Source organism: Oculina patagonica, chromosome 6 (genome assembly GCF_052425735.1).
Source record: "Oculina patagonica isolate OP01 chromosome 6, crgOcupat, whole genome shotgun sequence".
In the NCBI taxonomy this organism is placed as follows: domain Eukaryota; kingdom Metazoa; phylum Cnidaria; class Anthozoa; order Scleractinia; family Oculinidae; genus Oculina; species Oculina patagonica.
This window is the reverse complement of record NC_135763.1, coordinates 16,868,318-16,889,770: the sequence shown is the minus strand read 5'-3', so window position 1 is coordinate 16,889,770 and position 21,453 is coordinate 16,868,318. Positions and strand designations below refer to the sequence as shown.

The 21,453-nt window shown below is 39.3% G+C and overlaps 1 protein-coding gene and 1 pseudogene across 2 annotated transcripts; both read left to right on the top strand.

Moving 5' to 3' along the window:
- Nucleotides 1–258: 258 nt before the first annotated feature.
- Nucleotides 259–15,862, top strand: LOC144658762 (uncharacterized). 2 transcript variants are annotated; one of them, XR_013571781.1, is made up of 3 exons: nt 259–407; nt 10,307–15,549; nt 15,776–15,862. XR_013571781.1 is itself a non-coding variant. In XM_078519229.1 (2 exons), exons 1-2 carry the CDS (start codon nt 347–349, stop codon nt 14,752–14,754), a joined length of 4,509 nt encoding a protein of 1,502 aa, XP_078375355.1. In that variant the 5' UTR covers nt 259–346; the 3' UTR covers nt 14,755–15,862. The 2 variants fall into 2 exon arrangements, 1 of the variants encoding a protein (XP_078375355.1); XM_078519229.1 differs by having other exon boundaries at nt 10,307–15,862.
- A 1,946-nt stretch (nt 15,863–17,808) lies between these two features.
- On the top strand, nt 17,809–18,821 carry LOC144658921 (fibrinogen-like protein A pseudogene; annotated as a pseudogene).
- Nucleotides 18,822–21,453: the final 2,632 nt, after the last annotated feature.

Genomic DNA, 21,453 nt, shown 5'->3' with positions numbered 1-21,453 from the left:
TGTTATGGTTTACAGTTATATCGGATTTTGTCTAGCTTTTCATTGTACCCATTGTGTTCATTTAAAAAAGGGGGAAGATGTAGTATGTTTGTAACTGGGTTGCCTGTGTAGGCCCAGCCCTAAGGCATTGTGGGTAGTGCAATAAAGGAAGATGGCGGCTTGAAAACGTGTGTGTGTTTTCTTGGCGAGAATCCGCCTTCATCGAGGACCTGTCTGGTGTCCAGACATTACACATGTTGTGAACATGTAGAGATTGCGTGATCAGTAACATTGAAAGTGAACAAGTGTTTATGATCGTGGGCTCAAGTTTTAGTGTGACTTGATCGCCGACTTGCTTTCGTACGCAATGGCAAGACCAAGCTGTAGTCGGACCGCACTTTACTTTTTGCTGTCTATAATCATTCAAGGTAAGTTTTATTTCGTCGACGAGTAACTTTTATAATTAAACATAATTAGGCCAGTAGACAAGGCGGTCATACAAGAAACAATTGTGACAGGAAAAACCATTCCTTACTTCCGGGCTTATTTATAGTCGTCGCTAATACATATTAATCTATATTAAATTGTGATTTGGCGATTTGTCATTCCATGTTAGACGATTCAGAATTGTGTAACGTCTCACGAAAGTCTGTCAGACTGGCCTAACAAATGAGAGAATTGTAAACTTCGAAGTCGACTATGAAATTAGTTAGATTAATCTTCCTTTGTTCGATTCCTTTTGAGCGTGAAACATGTTGCGGCATGTTTTGTTAATGCTTTATAAAACAAACGTTGTATTAGCCATTTTTTCAATCAATGCTTTTTTTGTTACTCGTTGTTCCTCGTTCAAAAAGCCCTGTATAGGTCTTGTAATGAATTTAGCTTGTGGTTCGAACCCTGGGATTCGAACTCATTCAAAACGTTGTCACGCCGTCAGCCGAAACCGAATGAGACGATGAAAGTTCTATTAAAAGGCCACTAAAAGGAAATGAAGAAGATGGAGGGATTTCAGCTACGTTTTCATAAATTAATTAAAGAAATTTGACACTTCTCTATCGATTTTCTATGGAGACAATTGTTTCATTTATAAAAGACAAAGTTTAAAAATGTGTATTATAAATACGAAATACATAGTGCAGTCACGCAAGACTCGCTATATTGTGCAATGTCAACTGTTGCCTTCTTGAAAGAGAGATCAGGGAACGTCAGCTTAATTATAGCTCGCGGAATTCGATTCTTAAGAAAAACACAGCGGATTTGAACTAAGTGATAGTTTTTTTCCTGGAGTCATTTGGTGACAATTGTTTCATTTTATACGACGAAGTTTTAAAATCAGAAAAATGTACAGAGTGTTTGTCACGTGTCACGCAAGGCTTGTTATTACGTATCGTTTGATTCAATGTCAACGCTCACTGGTCACGTAACCTTCTTTAGTTACCTTAACTAGTAGTAATCAGCGATTAGGGGAATGCGTTCGAGTAAGGCTTAAAAGGAGGGGTAGTTTTTGGTGTTGACTGAGATTTCCCCTTTTTCTTGTACAATTTGTTGGTGATGGGACAAAAGAGGAAGGTGAAATCTTTGTAAGAATAATTTAACAACATTGATGGCGAATAAAGAATGAATGACAATTGCTTGTCTTTGAATGTGTGTTATGTGTAACACACAAGTATGAAAGTAACGACACAGTTCAAAGTTCAAACTTAAACTCAGCTGTGGCACTGTTCCTTTAAGGTTACAGACAACATTATTTTATATTTGAAACAGCAACATGTGAATTCGATAGAAAGCACTTTTTACTTGAAACAGCAATCTATTGAAGTATGAATTAATATTGCAGAATTTGCTTTCAACTAAAAATACTTACTGCCTGGATAATTACATTGTCACGCCAAGTTCCCGGCGTTGACATTTGCTGAACGGTAGTCTTGCCAACTATTGTCAGAACTGCGCTCTCAACATAAAATTCTGGATGATTATTCAAGTGCCTAATACCAGCAGCACGAATTTGAAAATGCAACTCTGCAGTTCCATACAGTTGGTGTGAAGCTGACCTAAAAAAACAGTCTCCACTCCCACCAACATCATAAGGTATTAAACTTATTAATGAAAGTCTCTCATTAAGAGATACCCAAGGCAAATTACAACTGTCATTTGCAGGAAGCGTACCTCCTTTTAAATTTGAACTTTGGAAAATATGACCAAAAGCGCTATTGTGACTGAAATCAGACTTTGTTTGAAGCATGTCAATTGATAACTCTTTCTGTTTACCAGTGCAATACTTGTATCTTTTTTTCTCTTTCTGTTTGTTTATAAAAAAAACATATTTACTGTAAAAATGTTCAGAGTTACACAAAATAAACCATTTCTTGTAATTGCTACAAAAATTTCTAATAAGTGAGGAGCTTGGGAAATTATGTTTCAGTAGTTTTTTAAGTCTACTTCTGTATTTCTTTCTTCTAAGCAATTTAGTAACTCTACGAACAGAAATTCGAGATGGTTCTCTGTCTCGTTTCCTGTTGCTTTTTGCTTTTTCACAGCCTGAGATTTCTCAGCATTCGTAGAGATCATAGCAACAGAACAACTCCTATCGCCATTCTTTCCAGCTACAACACGGACATCTCTTTCATATCTCTTTATAAGCTTACTATCATAATTATTGTGGGTATCATTTATCGAAGTCTGGACAGAACTCTGTGCACGACGTGATTTGGTCACGTTATACAAAAGAATGCTTCCGGTGCCGCATTTACTCGACTGAACAATGGTTCGATTGTATTCGATCGCTCCATCTGCTCTGATGTCGTCTACACCGTGCAAATGTTTAACGCAAATGCGAGCCTCATCACTCGATAACGCCGTGTTCTGATCACAAGTAATGATCAAGTGGCTCAACAGCCGCCGAGCTACATAACTCGGAAAGTTTGTTATTTGATCAAAAGCCATGATCAAGTGGCACAATGGCCGCTGAGCTATACAACTCAGAACATTTGCTATTTGACCACAAGCAACGGTCAGTTTTGGTCGCAGTTCAGCGACCAAAGACGACAGAAGAGGCGATTCTTGTACGAGAACGAAAGTAAACAGTTTTACTAAGTACACAATCTAGCGACCAAACGAAATGTTCTAGCGAATTCGTGAAGCACGCGTGCAGAACAGCGACCAAAGACGACAAAAGGGACGATTCAATGCAAAAACGAGACTAAAATATCGTCGCACCAGTTTCCCGGCCGAGACTTGCCCCTGCAAAAATCAATCGGGGCGGCCAATTTGGAGTCCATACACCTGCGCGCGCATTACGGCTCGATTCATTCCGCATAACAGTGCACAGGCCTACCAACTCAAAAGACACAGGACGCAAAACAGAATTAGGCTTGCGCTCTCCTTCGTCGAACGCAATTATAGGTGTCGGAACTGGATTGTAAAGGACAACAGCGGAGTCAAAAGTGAAAAATAAGATTTAGCTGATCAAAGAAAATTGAATTTCAATGGTTCGCCTAGGATACGCGATTCCTTTTATTTATCTAGCCTCTTCCTCTTGCAGTCTGAAATCAGGATGTATGAGAGTGCAAGTTTTTAAACTTTGTTTAGGCTAAACTAGTGGGAAGCACCTCAACGGGTTTTAGTTTGCGGTCTACATCAGGGAGTTTTTTAAAGTAATAGAAAGCAAGAGCAAGCTTGTCTCCAAGGTTAGCATCGGTATTACATAAAAAATGTTGTGGATCTTTGTATCAAAAAAACAAGACAAATATTTGCACAGAAATTTAATTAACACAGATTTGGTACTTAATTTGTTATCATCATCATCATCATCAATCCTTTAAACGCCCAGTGGCGCATAGGGCATCAACAAGTCGCCTCCATTCTTGTCGGTCCTTTGCAAGCCGCGAAGCTTGCCCCCAGGTAAGGTTTAGAGCCTAAAGTTCTGCTTCTGCAGTTCTTCTCCAGGTGGATTTTGGACGGCCTCTTTTTCTTTTACCCTCTGGTGTCCATCTGAGAGCAACTTTAGAAATGCTGGTAGATTCTCTGCGGAGCACATGACCAACCCAACTCCATCGTTTCCGTGTGAGAACAATACTCATGTGTTGCTGTTCTGTCAATGTGCAAGAATTTTCGGAGACAAGATGTGTGAAAGCTTTGCAGCTTTTTCAAGTCGTGCACAGTCATTCTCCAACATTCAGATCCGTAGAGTAGTAGAGAGAGTACACAAGCTTGGTAGATCTTAATCTTCGTTCTTCTGCTGTAGTTTTTGCTCCTCCACATGGGTCGCAATTTTGCAAAGGCCCCTCTAGCTTTACCAATCCTCTGTCGGATGTCGATGTCACCCACAGCAGCCCGAAGGGCCGCAGAGCGGAGCCCCATACCCATAGAAAATTCACAGAAATAGGAAAACCATGAACTTGAGTTTTCGTGGTCATCGTGGCTAGCGGCATGGCTCGCGGGCGCGTACGTACGTACGGTGTCGCGCACTTCAGAAATAGATAAACCCTCACCTATTTGTTACTGGGCATCCACGTTATGATCTATTGACAGCTGTCAGTACAAGGTATCCGCTGACCAGTATCACGTGATCATATCGCGGGTTCAGGTGTATAACTCATCGAGGTAACGCGTTTTTATAAAGTTGACCGCTGACCGAAAAATGTTTTTTTTTTCTATTGGATTGCGAGCCCATTAACTATATTTTATGCCTACAGTCAGTGACTTCAGATATTTAAATAAAGGGCAAAGTAAATTACCGGGGAGCTCCGCTTTTAGGCTTGGCTAAATCTATTTAATATCTCTGCTGCAAGCTCTGGATGACATTTAAAGAGCTCAGCATTAAGCTGGTCCTGCCCAGGTGCTTTACCATTCTTAAGATCTTTAATGGCTTTCACGATCTCTTCTTCTGGCTCCTTTGGGACCTCCTTGTTAAGTACTTCCTGAAAGTGTTCTGCCCATCGTTCCTCCTGTTCCTTCTCAGTTGCTAGTGATGCCCCTTGCTTGCTGCAGATAGGTGCCTTCCCTCTCCGTTGACCTTTACATATTTGCTTGGTTATTCTGTAAGCTGTGCCTTGCTCCTGGGAAGCAGCCTGGGCAGCAGCCTCTGCTTCTGATGTAATGTATATGAAATAATTCATATATGAACTGCGGATGGATATGAAAGTGATAAATGATCATCGCAGTGAATTTCCAATTTAAGCAATTGGAATAAAGAAGCCTGAAAAAAAAAAAATTTCAGCGCTTCAACGGGATTCGAACCCGTGACCTCCGCGATACCGGTGCGATGCTCTACCAACTGAGCTATTGAAGCCACACATTGGGAGCGAGGTCAATTGTGAGTTCATACTTTACCCGTGAGAGGAGTGAAATGATGTAATGTATATGAAATAATTCATATATGAACTGCGGATGGATATGAAAGTGATAAATGATCATCGCAGTGAATTTCCAATTTAAGCAATTGGAATAAAGAAGCCTGAAAAAAAAAAAATTCAGGGCTTCAACGGGATTCGAACCCGTGACCTCCGCGATACCGGTGCGATGTTCTACCAACTGAGCTATTGAAGCCACACATTGGAAGCGAGGTCAATTGTGAGTTCATACTTTACCCGTGAGAGGAGTGAAATGATGTAATGTATATGAAATAATTCATATATGAACTGCGGATGGATATGAAAGTGATAAATGATCATCGCAGTGAATTTCCAATTTAAGAAATTGGAATAAAGAAGCCTGAAAAAAAATTCAGGGCTTCAACGGGATTCGAACCCGTGACCTCCGCGATACCGGTGCGATGCTCTACCAACTGAGCTATTGAAGCCACACATTGGGAGCGAGGTCAATTGTGAGTTCATACTTTACCCGTGAGAGGAGTGAAATGATGTAATGTATATGAAATAATTCATATATGAACTGCGGATGGATATGAAAGTGATAAATGATCATCGCAGTGAATTTCCAATTTAAGCAATTGGAATAAAGAAGCCTGAAAAAAAAAAAATTCAAGGCTTCAACGGGATTCGAACCCGTGACCTCCGCGATACCGGTGCGATGCTCTACCGACTGAGCTATTGAAGCCACACATTGGGAGCGAGGTCAATTGTGAGTTCATACTTTACCCGTGAGAGGAGTGAAATGATGTAATGTATATGAAATAATTCATATATGAACTGCGGATGGATATGAAAGTGATAAATGATCATCGCAGTGAATTTCCAATTTAAGCAATTGGAATAAAGAAGCCTGAAAAAAAAAAATTCAGGGCTTCAACGGGATTCGAACCCGTGACCTCCGCGATACCGGTGCGATGCTCTACCAACTGAGCTATTGAAGCCACACATTGGGAGCGAGGTCAATTGTGAGTTCATACTTTACCCGTGAGAGGAGTGAAATGATGTAATGTATATGAAATAATTCATATATGAACTGCGGATGGATATGAAAGTGATAAATGATCATCGCAGTGAATTTCCAATTTAAGCAATTGGAATAAAGAAGCCTGAAAAAAAAAAATTTCAGGGCTTCAACGCTATTCGAACCCGTGACCTCCGCGATACCGGTGCGATGCTCTACCAACTGAGCTATTGAAGCCACACATTGGGAGCGAGGTTGCAATTGGAATAAAGCTGCTTTATTCCAATTGCTTAAATTGGAAATTCACTGCGATGATCATTTATCACTTTCATATCCATCCGCAGTTCATATATGAATTATTTCATATACATTACATCATTTCACTCCTCTCACGGGTAAAGTATGAACTCACAATTGACCTCGCTCCCAATGTGTGGCTTCAATAGCTCAGTTGGTAGAGCATCGCACCGGTATCGCGGAGGTCACGGGTTCGAATCCCGTTGAAGCGCTGAAATTTTTTTTTTTCAGGCTTCTTTATTCCAATTGCTTAAATTGGAAATTCACTGCGATGATCATTTATCACTTTCATATCCATCCGCAGTTCATATATGAATTATTTCATATACATTACATCATTTCACTCCTCTCACGGGTAAAGTATGAACTCACAATTGACCTCGCTCCCAATGTGTGGCTTCAATAGCTCAGTTGGTAGAGCATCGCACCGGTATCGCGGAGGTCACGGGTTCGAATCCCGTTGAAGCCCTGAATTTTTTTTCAGGCTTCTTTATTCCAATTGCTTAAATTGGAAATTCACTGCGATGATCATTTATCACTTTCAGCCTCTGCTTCTGTTGCGAGGTTCTCAACAAATCTTTTGTCTGCTCTAACTGATCGCTTCACTTTGGCATTGAGTTTACTGTACTGAGCTTGTAATTTATCTTTTAGGCGAGTAGACCTGGCCCCCATAATTTCGCCCTTTGTTCTTTTCCTCTCTGCAATAGCATCCCAGGTGTCCGCACTCAACCATTCTTTGTGGGATTTCTGCTTATAACCAAGGGCGGGCGTGGCAGCAGTATGGTAAATCTTGGTGATCTTGTCCCATTCTTATGTGAGTGAGCCTTCATTAGCTGTTCCGGTGTTTTCTTCTGCAAGAGTCTCAAACCTGTTACCTAATTCTATACAGAACTGGTTTCTTGTGTCATAATTCTTGAGCTTGGATACATCAAAGCGCCTCTGGTGACATGCGGTTTTTCTAGAGCGCAGTAGCTTCAAGTGAACCATAGCAGTAACAAGGTGATGATCACTCCCAACGTCAGCGCCCCTTCTCACACGTACATCTTGCAGGGATCGTCTCCATTTCCCATTGATGAGAAGATGGTCAATTTGGGACTTGTCGCGCCTGTTTGGAGAGTTCCATGAGATCTTGTGTATGTCCTTGTGCGGAAGTAAGGTGCCTCCAATTACAAGATTATTCATACCACACAGCTCCACCAACCTTTCACCATTCTCATTCAAGATACCATAGCCATGTCCTCCCATGACCCTCTCATTGTCTGCGTTAACTGTTCCAACCATAGCGTTCAAATCACCTATAACAATCAGGAGGTCTTGTGATGGAGTATTTTCCACTTCAGCTTGATGAGTTTCATAAAAGATGTCTTTTTGCTCAGGATCAGCGTCATTTGTTGGAGCGTAACACTGTATTACAGTCATCTTCACTTGCTTCCCAAAGAACCTCGCTCTAATTAGCCTCTCGTTGATAGGCTTCCACTCAAGAAGTGACTTCTCCACACCCCTCTTCAGGATTAGAGCTACTCCTTGCCGGTGCAGGTTGTCATTCCGGCCTGAAAACAAAATTGTTTCACCGCCTTGCGCGTTCTCTGTGAACCAAATCCGGTCCATCTACACTCACTAATGCCAAGGATGTGAAGCTTATTTTCATTCATCTCTCTGGTGATCTGCGCGAGCCTTCCAGTGCTAAACATTGTTCTTACTTTCCAGAATTCTAGTCTTGTCTTTGTCTTGGTGCTCAAGGCTCCCAGTCTCGCAGCGACAGCTTCATGTTGGCTTTCACTGCCTCTGGTATTCTAGCCCGGGAAGGCTCTGAGTTCCCTTGATGACCAAAAGTTTGAAGATTTCTTGTTGGTGTTTCCGTGACGAGGTCTTTTTTACAGGGTGAGGTTGTCAACCTCACGCCTAACCCCCAACCTGGAGGGCCAGGAGGCTGGTTTTTGTCAGGACCCTCTCCTAATGGCCTGTCCGGCAAGGTTGAACCTGCCAGGAGTATAACTCCCACCGACAAAGCCCAAAAGGATCATTATGCCTCGCAAGCCATCCCACCACGTCAAGGTAGCAGCCTCAAAAGGGATGAAAATTTGTTATCTGTAAAAATAAATACAATAAAAGCCTCCAAGTAAGAACCTAATTTTTAAGAACCAGCTGTAAGGCTAAAATTTGCCAGTTAGCCTCCCTTTAGCCTCTATAATACGAACCCCATTAGACTAAAAATTTATTTACTAAAATCAATTAAAAATGTTTACTTTTGTGGAAATAACATACCAGTTTGTTAACATTCTGGATCCTCGTTGTAGACCCCTAGGAGCCTTGTCACTCCAGTTGCAATGTAAATGCTAATGTTTAAAATCATAAAATATTATTGTGAAAAATGGTAGACAAATTTCATATACGTAAGAAAATAGCTAAATACCACTAAAATTTCTATAAGCAACAATGTAAAAATAAGGAAAATAAGGACCTATTAAAAACCCAAGTTGGCCTAAATTTGTGCTAATTACCATTTATGTATAAACCTGTTTACGCTAACTTAGGAAAATCCAGGTTCTTACTTGCGGGCTTTTACTGTATGTCACGCATATGTCAAATCATTAACAGTCACGCCATGCGAAAATGTCCAGCTTGTATCCTGTAACGTAAATCCATAAAAAGTGTTTATAATACGTTATGTTAGGGACAACGCAGGACGAATTTGAGTGAGGGGGCTTAAAGCCAACTATGGGGAGAGGGGTCCCGGGGGGCATACTCCACCGCGAAAATTTGGATTTCGAATTCTCTTAGATACCGTTAAGCGTTGAGCGTTAAATGTTAAGCGCTTAAATTTTTGCTTAAAATGACAAAACGTTGCGATAAAGAGACGTTGCTCCACAACATTTGCTCGAAAAGAAACCGTTTCGTCTTATAAATTTAAGCTATTTGGTAAGCCATCAAAATGACCAATGATGAAACAGGCCTTTTTCATGAGAAGTCCACTCAGATTTTAATAAAGGGCATGATCCTGTAGTAGCCTAACATTTTTCATATAACTGAAAATCTTAAGGACAATTGTCCTCATTTACGTGTTTTTTTGTTTTGTTTTTTTTCGTGATGTATTTTAGACAAAGTAACTGCTGTTGCTTTCGTCGTCGAACGAAATGTTTTCAGTAAGTTTTCGTTTGTTTTTTAATTCATTATAATATTTTCTTGTTACTGTAAAAAAATGGGGGGGGGGGGGGGGGGCTAAAGCTTCCCTAGCCTATTCCTTTCCACGGTCCCTGTATGTATACGAAAGCTTATTATTGTTACTCAGTAAACCTCGCTGATGAATTTCAGAATCATGAGTCAAACGAAACATGTGAGGGACTCAAATCAAATTTTACCCCTAAAAGTCATCCAAGTGCACGGTGGAAGGCGATTTCAGAAATATACTTACTCAATTTTATTTGACGACCCCCTCCCCCTAAATATAATTTAACATAACCTCCTAACTCTTGTTATTTAAAGCCAACTCAAGAGTTGTAGAACTGCAAAATTTTACAGTGTTACTCACACGAATGGGAGTTCAGATATTTTACACAAAAAAGAGAGTTAGTGCCGTTAACAGGAGCAGCGGAACAAGGAAATACATATAAATGGTTAATTTAATTAACTATTGACTAGTTCAAAAAGCTGCACAGAGAATATAATCAATATTCGCCATTTCTGCTATTTCTTACAGCACGTGTCTCTAAAGGAACGGACTTGTACATTTCCCATGCGTCAGGTAACGATAGTTGGTCATGTGATCAAATAAAGCCCTGCAAGACCATTTGGCGAGCAGTCACGTTGGCATCACGCGGGGATTACATTCACTTGGATGGCACTAACACTGATAAGGATCCCTACACCTGTCAATCAGGGACTTCACTACATACGGGGATTTACATCAACAAGAGCCTTTCTCTGACAGGCTTTGGTCCCAGGCCTCCTCACATACGATGCTCCGTGGGAAACAATTTGACGTTTGATGGCTCTGATACTGCGCAGGAGATGAAGATTACCTTATCAGGACTGTTTCTGAACGACAGCTTTGTGTATTTTCAGGATTCGTCTGTTAACATTGACAGGTGCAAATTCAAAGGTAGCAAACGTGGTATACAATTCTTAATTAGAACCAGGATAGTTTCCAGCATTCAGATTACAAATTCAACTTTTGTTGGAAACAAAGAGTGCATTTCAGTTATTGCTAACATTGCAATTGCAAAGAACATATCACATCAGATTATCCAAGTGATTTTTATGTTGAAAAATGCATCTTTTTACGGTAATTCCATGTCAGATAAGGGAAGCTGTATCTCGTTCACTGAATCGCCAGACAATAACCAGTCTGTAAGCTGTAACATCACCCTGCAGAATGTAACGTTTTCTCGAAACAAGTTCAGTTCAAAAGGACTTGTTTGCTTAGAGCTGGAAAATGGAAAACAGAACATCAGCCTTCACGAGGTGACCATGATGAATAACAATCCAGTGTCAGACGGGGATGTTTTTGTGGGTTACAGTCACAGTGAATTCTTCGTTAGCAGCAACCTTGTCAACATTTGTATCAATGCAAGCAACTTCACAAGTCAAAACGCACGCGCATTGAGTGTAAGCGCATCAAACGTTTCGTTGCAAATCTATAACTCTAGTTTTGGTGACTACAAAGTCAAAGGAAATGGCGGAGTCGTATCCGTGAAAGGAATCGATCTTTGCGTACTTACAGTGTCTGATTCTAGCTTTATTAACACGCGTGCTGCTCAAGGTGGGGTGTTTAACGTCAAATGCGCTGAAGTAAGGATGAACTTTGAAGGAAATTTTTTCAGAGATAACACGGCAATAAATGGATTCGGAGGAGTATTGTATGTAGACGCGTCTGTTTCAAGCTCAAACATTTCAGAATACGCAGTAAACGAAAGCATTGAAGTCGAACATAATAGCCAAAGTGAACCGCGTCTTGAAACCAACATCACAAAATGTGTCTTTACTAACGCTTACAGTTCCTTGGGTGGAGGTGCTGTTTACGTCACGGCACTTACGGCATCAGTACAACTGCGACACGCTAATTTTACCAACTGCGCTTCTTTAGGAAAAGGAGGCGGAATATTAATAAATACGAAGTCGTCAGAAACACATGCAGGATACGATTTGCTTTTGATTGTAGAGGATTCACGTTTTGTAGGCTGTGGATCGGATGGTTTTGATGACGGTGGATCAGTAAGTGTCTTGTATCAAAGCCAAATAATTGTTAGCATCAACAACAGCCATTTCATTTCCAATTACGCGGCAAGCGGAGGAGCTTTAACCATTTTCCCTTCTATGATATACGATGACCGCTGGACACGCAAGCCCAGCCAAATCACAGTAAAAAACTCAACATTTACAAGCAACACCGCGGAAAATGGTGGTGCAATATATTTAGTAGTAAACAACCATAGTATTTTTACTCTTGAAAACGTCTCCATGAAGTCAAATAAGGCGCAGGGAAATGGAGGAGCGGCTGCGATAAGCCCCATTTTTTCCATAAAAATACGCCATTCTCGCTTTTTGAGTAATAGTGCTGATGAACGTGGTGGAGCCTTTGTAATTAGTAATGTAAACGTACTTGAAGTGGAAGATTCACTGTTTGACGGAAACTACGCCTGGAGTATTGCCTCGGGACCTATAGAATTTGGTGGAGCATTATATATCGATTGTCGAGTAATTTTCACATCCATTGTAATAGTTAACACGACATTCAACAATTGTTCAGCTGAACTAGCTGGGGGTGCTATATACCTCGCCCATGAAGGAAACGTAAGTCTTGTAATTAAAAAATCTCGTTTTGTGGAGAATCTGTCATTTCAAAACCTTGGAACTGGAGGGGCCATATCAACACAACTATCACAAGACATTGAAACAGATCCAGGATGTATCGGCCCGATGAATGGCAATAATGAAGTATTTCCTTCATGGGATTACAAAAGTCAGTTGTTTTTTGAAGACACAACGTTTGAAAGAAATGCAGCGGGTGCTGGTGGTGCCCTATACTTGTCGAATGGAAAGGCGACATTTAGAAATTGTTACTTTGTTGACAATTTTGCATCATCTCAAGGTGGACATATATACACAGTAGAGGGACCTGCAAGTCTTATAATAAAAGACAGCCTATTTCAGCAAACCATGAAAAAATTACAACTGTTCACAATGAACTACTCTAGGGCTTCGTTTATTCATGCAGAAAGCTCAGGAGCTCTTAAAGTATACAACACAACAATGGATGTCGTGGGGTATGGTACTGCAAATCCTCTTTTGTTAGTATCCGACGGAAGAATGATAGATTTTGGAAATGACCATCTCACAGAGTTTAACTGTCCTGTCGGAAGTGAAATGGAAATTATCCGTTTTACTGAGAACCTGACCACCCAGGTGAACAACAAACCATGCAAAATAAAAATCACTACTCTTGAATTTAGCTGTTCGCCATGCGAAAGAAATTCTTACAGTCTGCAACGTGGCCGTGCCCTTGGATCCCAGCTAGATGCCGGATTTCAGTGTCTTCCATGCCCGTTTGGAGCAAACTGTAGTCAAAATATTTTAGCCAAACGTAATTTTTGGGGTTTTCAAGAGCAGAAAAAACCACCAACGTTACGGTTTACTATGTGTCCTGTGGGCTATTGCAGTCCTCCTCAGGAAAAGGACTTTCCAAAATACAATGGTTGTCAGGGCAACCGTTCTAATGAATTGTGTGGACACTGTAGTGACGGTTACACGGAGACACTTTACTCTACACACTGCAGACCGACACATCAGTGTAATGATTACTGGTTCTGGCCGGTGGCTTTGATTTATGTATCACTCCTGGCACTGTACTTCACATTTAAGCCTCCTATTGTGCCATGGATCAAGCGTCAAGTTCTGTGGTTCAAAGAAAACGATCAAGCAGACCAAGAGAATGGCTTTGACAAAGGCTATCTGAAGATTCTATTCTACTTTTATCAGGCATCAAATCTTCTCCTCGTCTCCAGTTATTCACAATATCCCATTATTAAGTCTAATCTTATTGAGCCAATTGTTGGATTATTCAACTTTAAATTACATTCAAGTCGATTGATTTGTCCCTTTCCTGGCTTTACTGTGGTAACTAAGCAGCTATTTTCTGCATCTCACGTTGTTGGTACCTTGCTAATGATTTGTGTCTTTTACATTCTGCACTGGGGAATTCAAAAGTTTCGAGGTAAAGGAGTCCCATCTGTTGGTCCCTATGTTGGTGGTATCTTGCAAACCTTGTTGCTAGGATACACAACCCTAGCCACTGTAAGCTTTAGTCTGCTACGCTGTGTTCCCATTGGCTCAGAGAGGCGTTTGTTGTATGATGGTAATGTTGTTTGTTTTCAATGGTGGCAATACATATTGATTGCATTTATCTGCACGTTTGTAATACCCTTTGTGTTTGTATTGCTTTGGGGTTCTTATAAGTTGTATAGTGGGACTCTTTCCGCGGGAAAGTTTTTATTGGCCTGTATTTTTCCATTGCCGTCATTAATCTTCTGGTTAATCGTCTTTTTCTGTCGGGTAATGGGTTATCCAGTGAATGGCCACTCAACTCCATGTCAGGTCTCAAGAAATGCTTTAGAGAGTGTCCTCTACGAATCTTTTAAAAGGCCTGAAGATGGCAGGAAACTGTCCTTGAGTTGGGAAAGTATTATGATTGGTCGTCGACTGATTCTTGTTATGATGAAGTCTTTCGTTAGTGACCCGTTGCCTCGTCTTCTCATAATGACTCTTTTTTGTTTTCTGTTTCTTCTTCACCACGCTGTGGCTCAGCCATTTCGTGATAACATTGCTAACACAATAGAAACCATTGCTTTACTTTCTATTGCTGTCTTAGCTACTGGGAACGTATTTTTTGCTTCTTTTCTATCACTGGCAGTTCCACTCAACGATCATTTTGCCCCCTGGTGGAATGTACTTCATGGATTGGAAATTGCCATTCTTTGTTTTGTACCTGCTGTTTTTGGGCTCCTTTTGGTCACTGCTGTTTTATCCCAGTTGTGCCGGCTAGCTGTTGGGATTTGTCGTGTCCTGCGTAACTGTTGCTGTATTTGTTACCGCTCGTGTAACAGCAACCAGGATGATGAGGCGAAACCGTTATTGGCTCCAGTGAGTTGAACTGATTTAGCGTTCATTCTGACGACTCAAGACGGAGGAAGAAAGCACAAACAATGTAGAAGTAAACTTAAAAAAAGGCTAGATCTGACAGCATGTAAATATTAGTCAACCCATTATGGTATAATAATTAAATCCAGGATCAAGAATGATGCTAAAAATGATTCGTAAATGCTAAAAGAAATACCCCTAATGACAGTAACGTGAAGAAAAGATAAAAAAAGAAAATGCCAAATGCCAAATAGGAATTAATTAGCTTTATCATCATTAATAGCTTCCACAATGCACTGTGAACTCATGTTAGATGTGGGGAATTACACTATGATAAGGAAAAATCACATCCGGTTATTTTACCGTAAAGCTGATGCCTTCCTTTGAGAATTATTAAAATCCGAGAAAGCGGTTTGTATGCCTAATTAATTCCTAATTGGCTATTTCGTTTTGCTTCTTCCGATAATATTATTGCAATTAGGTGTAACCCAAGTTATTGAATATTTAATTTGGAGGGCGAATAGGAAGACGTTAATGTGCTTCTTTTAGTTTTTTGGTGTATCGAATTATCCCGGCAGGAGTATTTCTTAATGTTCTTACCAAACTTTGGAGAAACGAGACAGAAACGTGTCCGTTTTGTATTATACCTCAATTCCTCAACAAACTGCACACTTATGGCTGGTAGAGTACGATATCTCTTCCAATCGAATTACAGCATTACCATTTGAAAGAACTACACTAAAACTCGATTGAAACAATATTTCTTAAATATAGATTTTTTTTTCAGTTACCCGTTAAGAGGTTACAGTGTGACTACTCCAACCAAGGCCACCCGAGCAAATTCTTCACTAATTGCCCAATAGTGTTTTCATGTTAAAACACTAAAAATGGTCACAGATTTGTTACTTCTGTAGCATGCAGCTGGTGTAGACCCACAATTTGTGGAAAATCTATTGTTTACATACAAGATGTTTATTCCTTATATTGTACAGATTTTGACAGGTGGCCTTGGTTGGAGTAGTTGCACTGTAAGTTCTTTAAAGTAACTGATAGACGCCTGGTACCTATTAATTAAGAACCTTTGTTCAGTTGATTTACATTAAATACGACTTCAAGCTCACTTCTCTAGTGTACTGCTTAACACCGTTTGTCGATCATCACCGCTAAATTTCCATTCGTTACCCCCAAACCAGGTCTTCTCATTACGTCATCCCAGTATTGGTAACCCTTTTACTTAATTAGGCCTTAACTTTATCCCGCTGAACCTCAAAGACTCTCGCCTAAGCTTCCCTGAGTAACCCCTTTGATACACTTCTAATTTGTAATCTGATGCCTCGTCGCCAACATTGAAATTCCGATACGTGGCATAGAATATAGTGTGCGGCTACTCCAACTCAACCCGAAGGCTGACCGTTTGATTGACTGTCAATCGGTGGAGGTTATCATTTCCAAGACAGAAGTCTGTTTTTTTGCCCGCCTTGCCAAAGCCGCTTTTATAGTTTTCCCAGCTTCAATGAAAATCTAGTCTGACGTCGACCCTTCTTTGAAACCCAGGGGAGTGCTCGGGATTTCAAGTGACGGGGATGATCTAAGGATTTTTTTGGGTTTAAAAATTTCGATTCCGGGATATTTTTGGGTAGGAAAATTTGGCAAGTATTTTTTTGGGTGGCTTAATTTAAGTTAGGAATTTTTGGTATTAAAAACAATCTAAAGATTCATGGTAGTTTCTTGGCCGCATGGTTCTGCAATAAACTACAAACACTGAACGTGTTTCTAATGTTTTTCTTTGTGTTATATCTTCAGATCATTCCCCCTTTCTGAAAAATTTAATGGATCTGACAGAAATTTGGCATGGGATGCTTTTTTTTTGGGGGGGGGGGGGGGATTTTTGGTCCAGGGATTTTTTTAATGGTTTTTTAAAGCCCTAGGGATTTTTGGGGGTTTTGCTTTTTGCCCCCATTCGATCATCCCCGTCACAAATCCCGAGTTCCCCCCTGAGCTTTGAAACTCAGTCCATTCACCATCGTCTGTTTCCATGTCGCAGTCTCTCTTTTTGCTTTAAAATCCGTGGAACGAACGCAAGATTAGCGACCTATTTTAACCCTATTCAGACCGGGCTTTTTTGGACCTTCTCAGACCGGGGGGGGAGGGGGGGTTCGGAATCCCCCCTATGTAACTTCCAGAATATTTAAGCAATCACCATGAAACTTATAGGATGTATTGTATGTCCGAAACTCTTTCTTTTGGTATACGTCACGTGGGATGGTGACGTCACATCACGTGAAAATTACATCATGATGTCAAAACAGCCGCCATCTTGGATCCGCCATCTTGGATTTCAAAATTTTTCCAAAATGCCAGAAAACCACCCAAAATCACTGCAAAGTACTCAAAATCAATAAAAATGTGCTTTAAACCCGTAAAAATGTACAAATAATTCCATTTAAGTTGATCTTTATTAACAGAAACACGCAAAATTACAAATTTGGGAAAACATGCCTGTCAAAATGCCGTTGCCATGGTGATGTCAAGTTCCTGACACATCATCCAACCCTACCAAATTGTTGCCAGATAAATTTTAGGAAAACTCAGAAAGTTTAGCAGCGTTTGGTTAAATCTTAAAAAAGTTACAAAAGTTCAAAGTCAGCGCGGGCCTCAAAAGCCCCCCCCCCCCGGTCTGAATAGGGTTAAAGCAAAGACTGCTCGCAGACTACAGTAAACAGTATTGACTCTTTTACCATCGGGATTTCTAGCCTTCGAGCCTCTGCAGTAGATACTAACAGCAGTAATACCTAAAAGGTTGTAAATACAGCCATTGGATCTCTGAAGAGAACGTCAAACAAAATATGTATATGCTTATATGTTAAGACGACTATATATAGCCAAAAAGTTGATAGTACGTTTTGTTATACATCCGCAGGTTCTTTTGCTCTAAAGACGATTCTTATTGGCTGATTCGTGATCACGTGCCCTTGCAAAAATTAAGTGTCTTAGTCACTAAAAATCAAAGAAATCAAAGCAATTTTGGAAACAGTCCAAAAAAAATACTTTGTCAGTTTGAAGGCCTAGGTATGTAACTGAAAGATATGAAGTTAGATTTTCGAAATATACAATTTTATGGCAGAAAACCACGAATAACGGTCATCGTACCGGAAGCTCAAATTTCACTTCTCGACAATCCGAAATTTCACGCTTTTCAGCTTCTTGCTACCCAGACGTTTCAACCGCTAAAAAGAGTAACTGAAGAATTTTGTCTAATTATAGATTGCTCGGAAGTTTCAAAACCCCGAAATGGTGTGTACCGAATCAAACCGGATGGAAAAGGAGTCATCGAAGTCTACTGCGACATGGAAACAGACGGTGGAGGATGGACCGTGTTTCAAAGGAGGGTCAACAACAAACTTGACTTTCATCAAATGTGGAGCGACTACAAAAAAGGCTTTGGCAAGGTCGGCTCAAGTCAAACTTCTGGCTTGGAAATGGAAACCTCCATCGATTGACTGTCAATCGAACGGTCAGCCTACGGGTAGAGTTGGAGAGTTGGAGTAAGCCGGGCACTGAGTACTATGCCACGTATCAGCATTTCAATGTTGGCGACGAGGCATCAGATTACAAATTGCAGGTGCATGGGTACAAGGGCACGGCAGGTGATTCCCTCCGCTACCGCAATTCCATGCCATTCTCTACCGAGGACAACGATAATGACCATTCGAGACGTAACTGCGCCGAGGATTACCGGGGAGGATGGTGGTTCAAGAGTTGCCTCGCCTCTAATCTGAATGGAGAATACTTTGGTCGACATCAGGAACCGACACTTCCTCATCGAGGGATCGTTTGGTTGAAGGGAAAGTTTGGAGAAGAGTCTCTGAAGTTCAGCGAGATGAAGTTAAAGCCTGTTGAGTAATTCGTAAAGGGACTTTATTGGGTTGACATAACAATATGGTGCGGCTTGGGGGTACAAGTGGTAGTTTAGCCGTGGTGAATGACGAATGGTTAAGTGTAAACCAATATAACCACTTGAAACGTAAACATATAAACGAGTCTTGCATGTGGAATAACATAACAAATAAAGGTTTTAAAAGGTACCAAGCCTTTATTAAGTTACTTAAAAAATGAGAAAAAAATCATTCTTTGGTCATTCAATGAAAAACAATATGTATAAAAGAATGCTTTCCTTTCTTTTTTATTCTGCAAACCACACCACCTTTGCAGCCTGCATTTTCGCAAGGGATGTTGCTAGACAATATTGGTAAACAGTGTACGCTAGCTTGGGCTAAATGACGAAGCATCTTTCGAAGTGCATCCTATTTCTCCCACCCTCCACCTCTTTATAAGATCCCCATTAGAAGGTGACAGGATGTTTCTCTGAAATACTCCTAAGCTATCAGACATGTCATTCAATTGAGCGTGGTTCAAGCTCATTTTTACGCCCTAAGCGTTACCAATGTAGACTGTAACAACTCTGAAAACAAAAATCACTCATTGACAAAAAGATTTCGACTTTCTTCAGTGGTAGGTTCTTAACCATTGTCTTAACACTTGTTTGCATAATTTAACAATATGAAAATTTTAAAAAAAGCATTCCTAGCACGATTCAAATTTTTCGACCAAGAAATTCAATCCGTAAACATTGGGTTTTCCTGATTGTGCTGGCATTTTCTTCTTGAATCTTATTTTCAACAAGCAACTATTTCAAAAAGAAATAGTCAGTCTTTCGTTTCCAAACTCAGACCTGCTGCAGTTTGGCAGAGTCAAGTAACATATAAATATTTTCCTTAAAGAAATAGGGAGCCTGCCTTCACCTTTTTACTCATCCAATAAAAACACTTTTGGTGCTTAAAAATGGCACCTTATAGCATCACTTTGAATGTTCTATCAATGAAAAAATAACTACAGAAAATAATATTTTCCTATCAATATAATCGTAGATGAAATTATTATCTTTTGACAAAATCTTGAGGTATATACTTCTCTAAATTGATCACATGCTCAAATTAAATAAATGCCATATTCTAGACAAACCAAAACCCTGGTCGATAAAAAAAGAAGCTGTTTCGAAGCCATTTCTTTCAAATCAAATGCCCGTGATCACTTAACTACGACACGTAAACAATCAGGGCAAATTAATGTATTGAAAAGCTACCATACACAGATTTTAAACTGGGATTTATAATTAAGCTGAAATACATCCATAAGTATTTACATTCATACCAGAGTAGTATAGGAGTTGGGGGTACGAGATCATAAAAATTTTTATAATCTCTTACATCCCCAACTCCTATACTACTGCACAGCACTGGAATCAAAAATGAAATCAAAAATAGAATAAAAAATGAAACCAAACCTCGAAGCCAAACTGAAAACCAAAATGGAATCAAGTTTGAAAACCAAAATGAAAAAACCAAGCCTTAAAAACCAACCCTTGCTAAACCCTTTAATCAAAATAAAAAAATCTCTTATACTCTTTTAAAAATCTTGCATCTTAGTGCGTTTAAAATGAACGTCTTATATTACATTTTCAATATAATATTTTTGTATTTTTATCAGATTTTTTAACATGTTTTTATGAAGGATCATATTTGATATAATACCGAGATCAGTACAAATGTTAGCTAATTTATCTGATTGTTCCTTTTCACTTAATTGTAAGAAATGTGTATTGTCCTTAATGCAATGTTTTTCTATAATATTCATCATATCAACAAATTTTTTTTTGATGTAATTTGATGTCATTATAATATTTATTATACATTATTTTTTATATCATTTATAAAGTGCGTTTAATCTGATTTTTTGTTGTAAATGATGCTGTTATTAATATGCTTTTGTGTTAAAAGATGTCTCCATTTACCGGCTAGTTTATAGTTATAATTATTACAAATGAGACAAAACCATTCCTTTTTAGAAGCATATACTCTTTTCGATCTTCTTTTTGCATTCATTTTGTCCTTTTCAGTAAAATATCTTCGGACTTCAACCATTTATATATATATATACTTTAGAAATTTTTATATATTTTTATGACAGTTATGCATTCAGGAGGAATATCATCTGAAGTAAGAATAATTTCATTACAAGATTCATAGAAGTGAACTCCCATGTTAGTTGCTTTCAATAAATTCACTTGAAGAAAAACTTTTGAATTGTGTCTAAGTCCACTATTAGCATTCATGTTTTTGGCTAAATGGACATGTTTACGATTCATAGGTTTTAGTCCTGTTAGTTGAATTTGATGCCAAGCTTGTTGTGTAGTTCCATGATAGGCATAATGTTGTTTTTTAAGATCTAAAGATTGAAAAGCATTAGTATCATTAATCAATTTACCAACATGCTTGTTGTGACCTTGATTAGCTCGAATATACAATATTTCATTTTCCTCTTTTAATTTAAATCTTTGTTTACAGTTATTAGCAACAACTGTAAAAATATGAGATAAAGTATATTGCTTAAATTCATTTAAAGCTAAAATATTATTAACTTTAACATATCCCTGATCATCTATATCTAGTTTTGTATCAATAATATGATGCCTTAAGAGCCATGAAAGTTTTTTACTAAAAGTTATATCAGTAATATTCATACTAATTTAAAACGCACTATTAAAAGTTATATAAAATTATAATGTTTTATTATTATATAGAAAAGTTATGTTATATAAATTTAAATATACTTATTTATGGAAACTGATGGCAACAAATCGTATTAGCGTTG

Excerpts from the sequence above, each read along its gene's own strand:
- LOC144658762 (XM_078519229.1), top strand. The coding sequence starts at position 347 with ATGGCAAGACCAAGCTGTAGTCGGACCGCACTTTACTTTTTGCTGTCT. Across the intron at positions 408-10,306 it reads GCTGTCTATAATCATTCAAG|CACGTGTCTCTAAAGGAACG; the intron begins GTAAGTTTTATT and ends TATTTCTTACAG.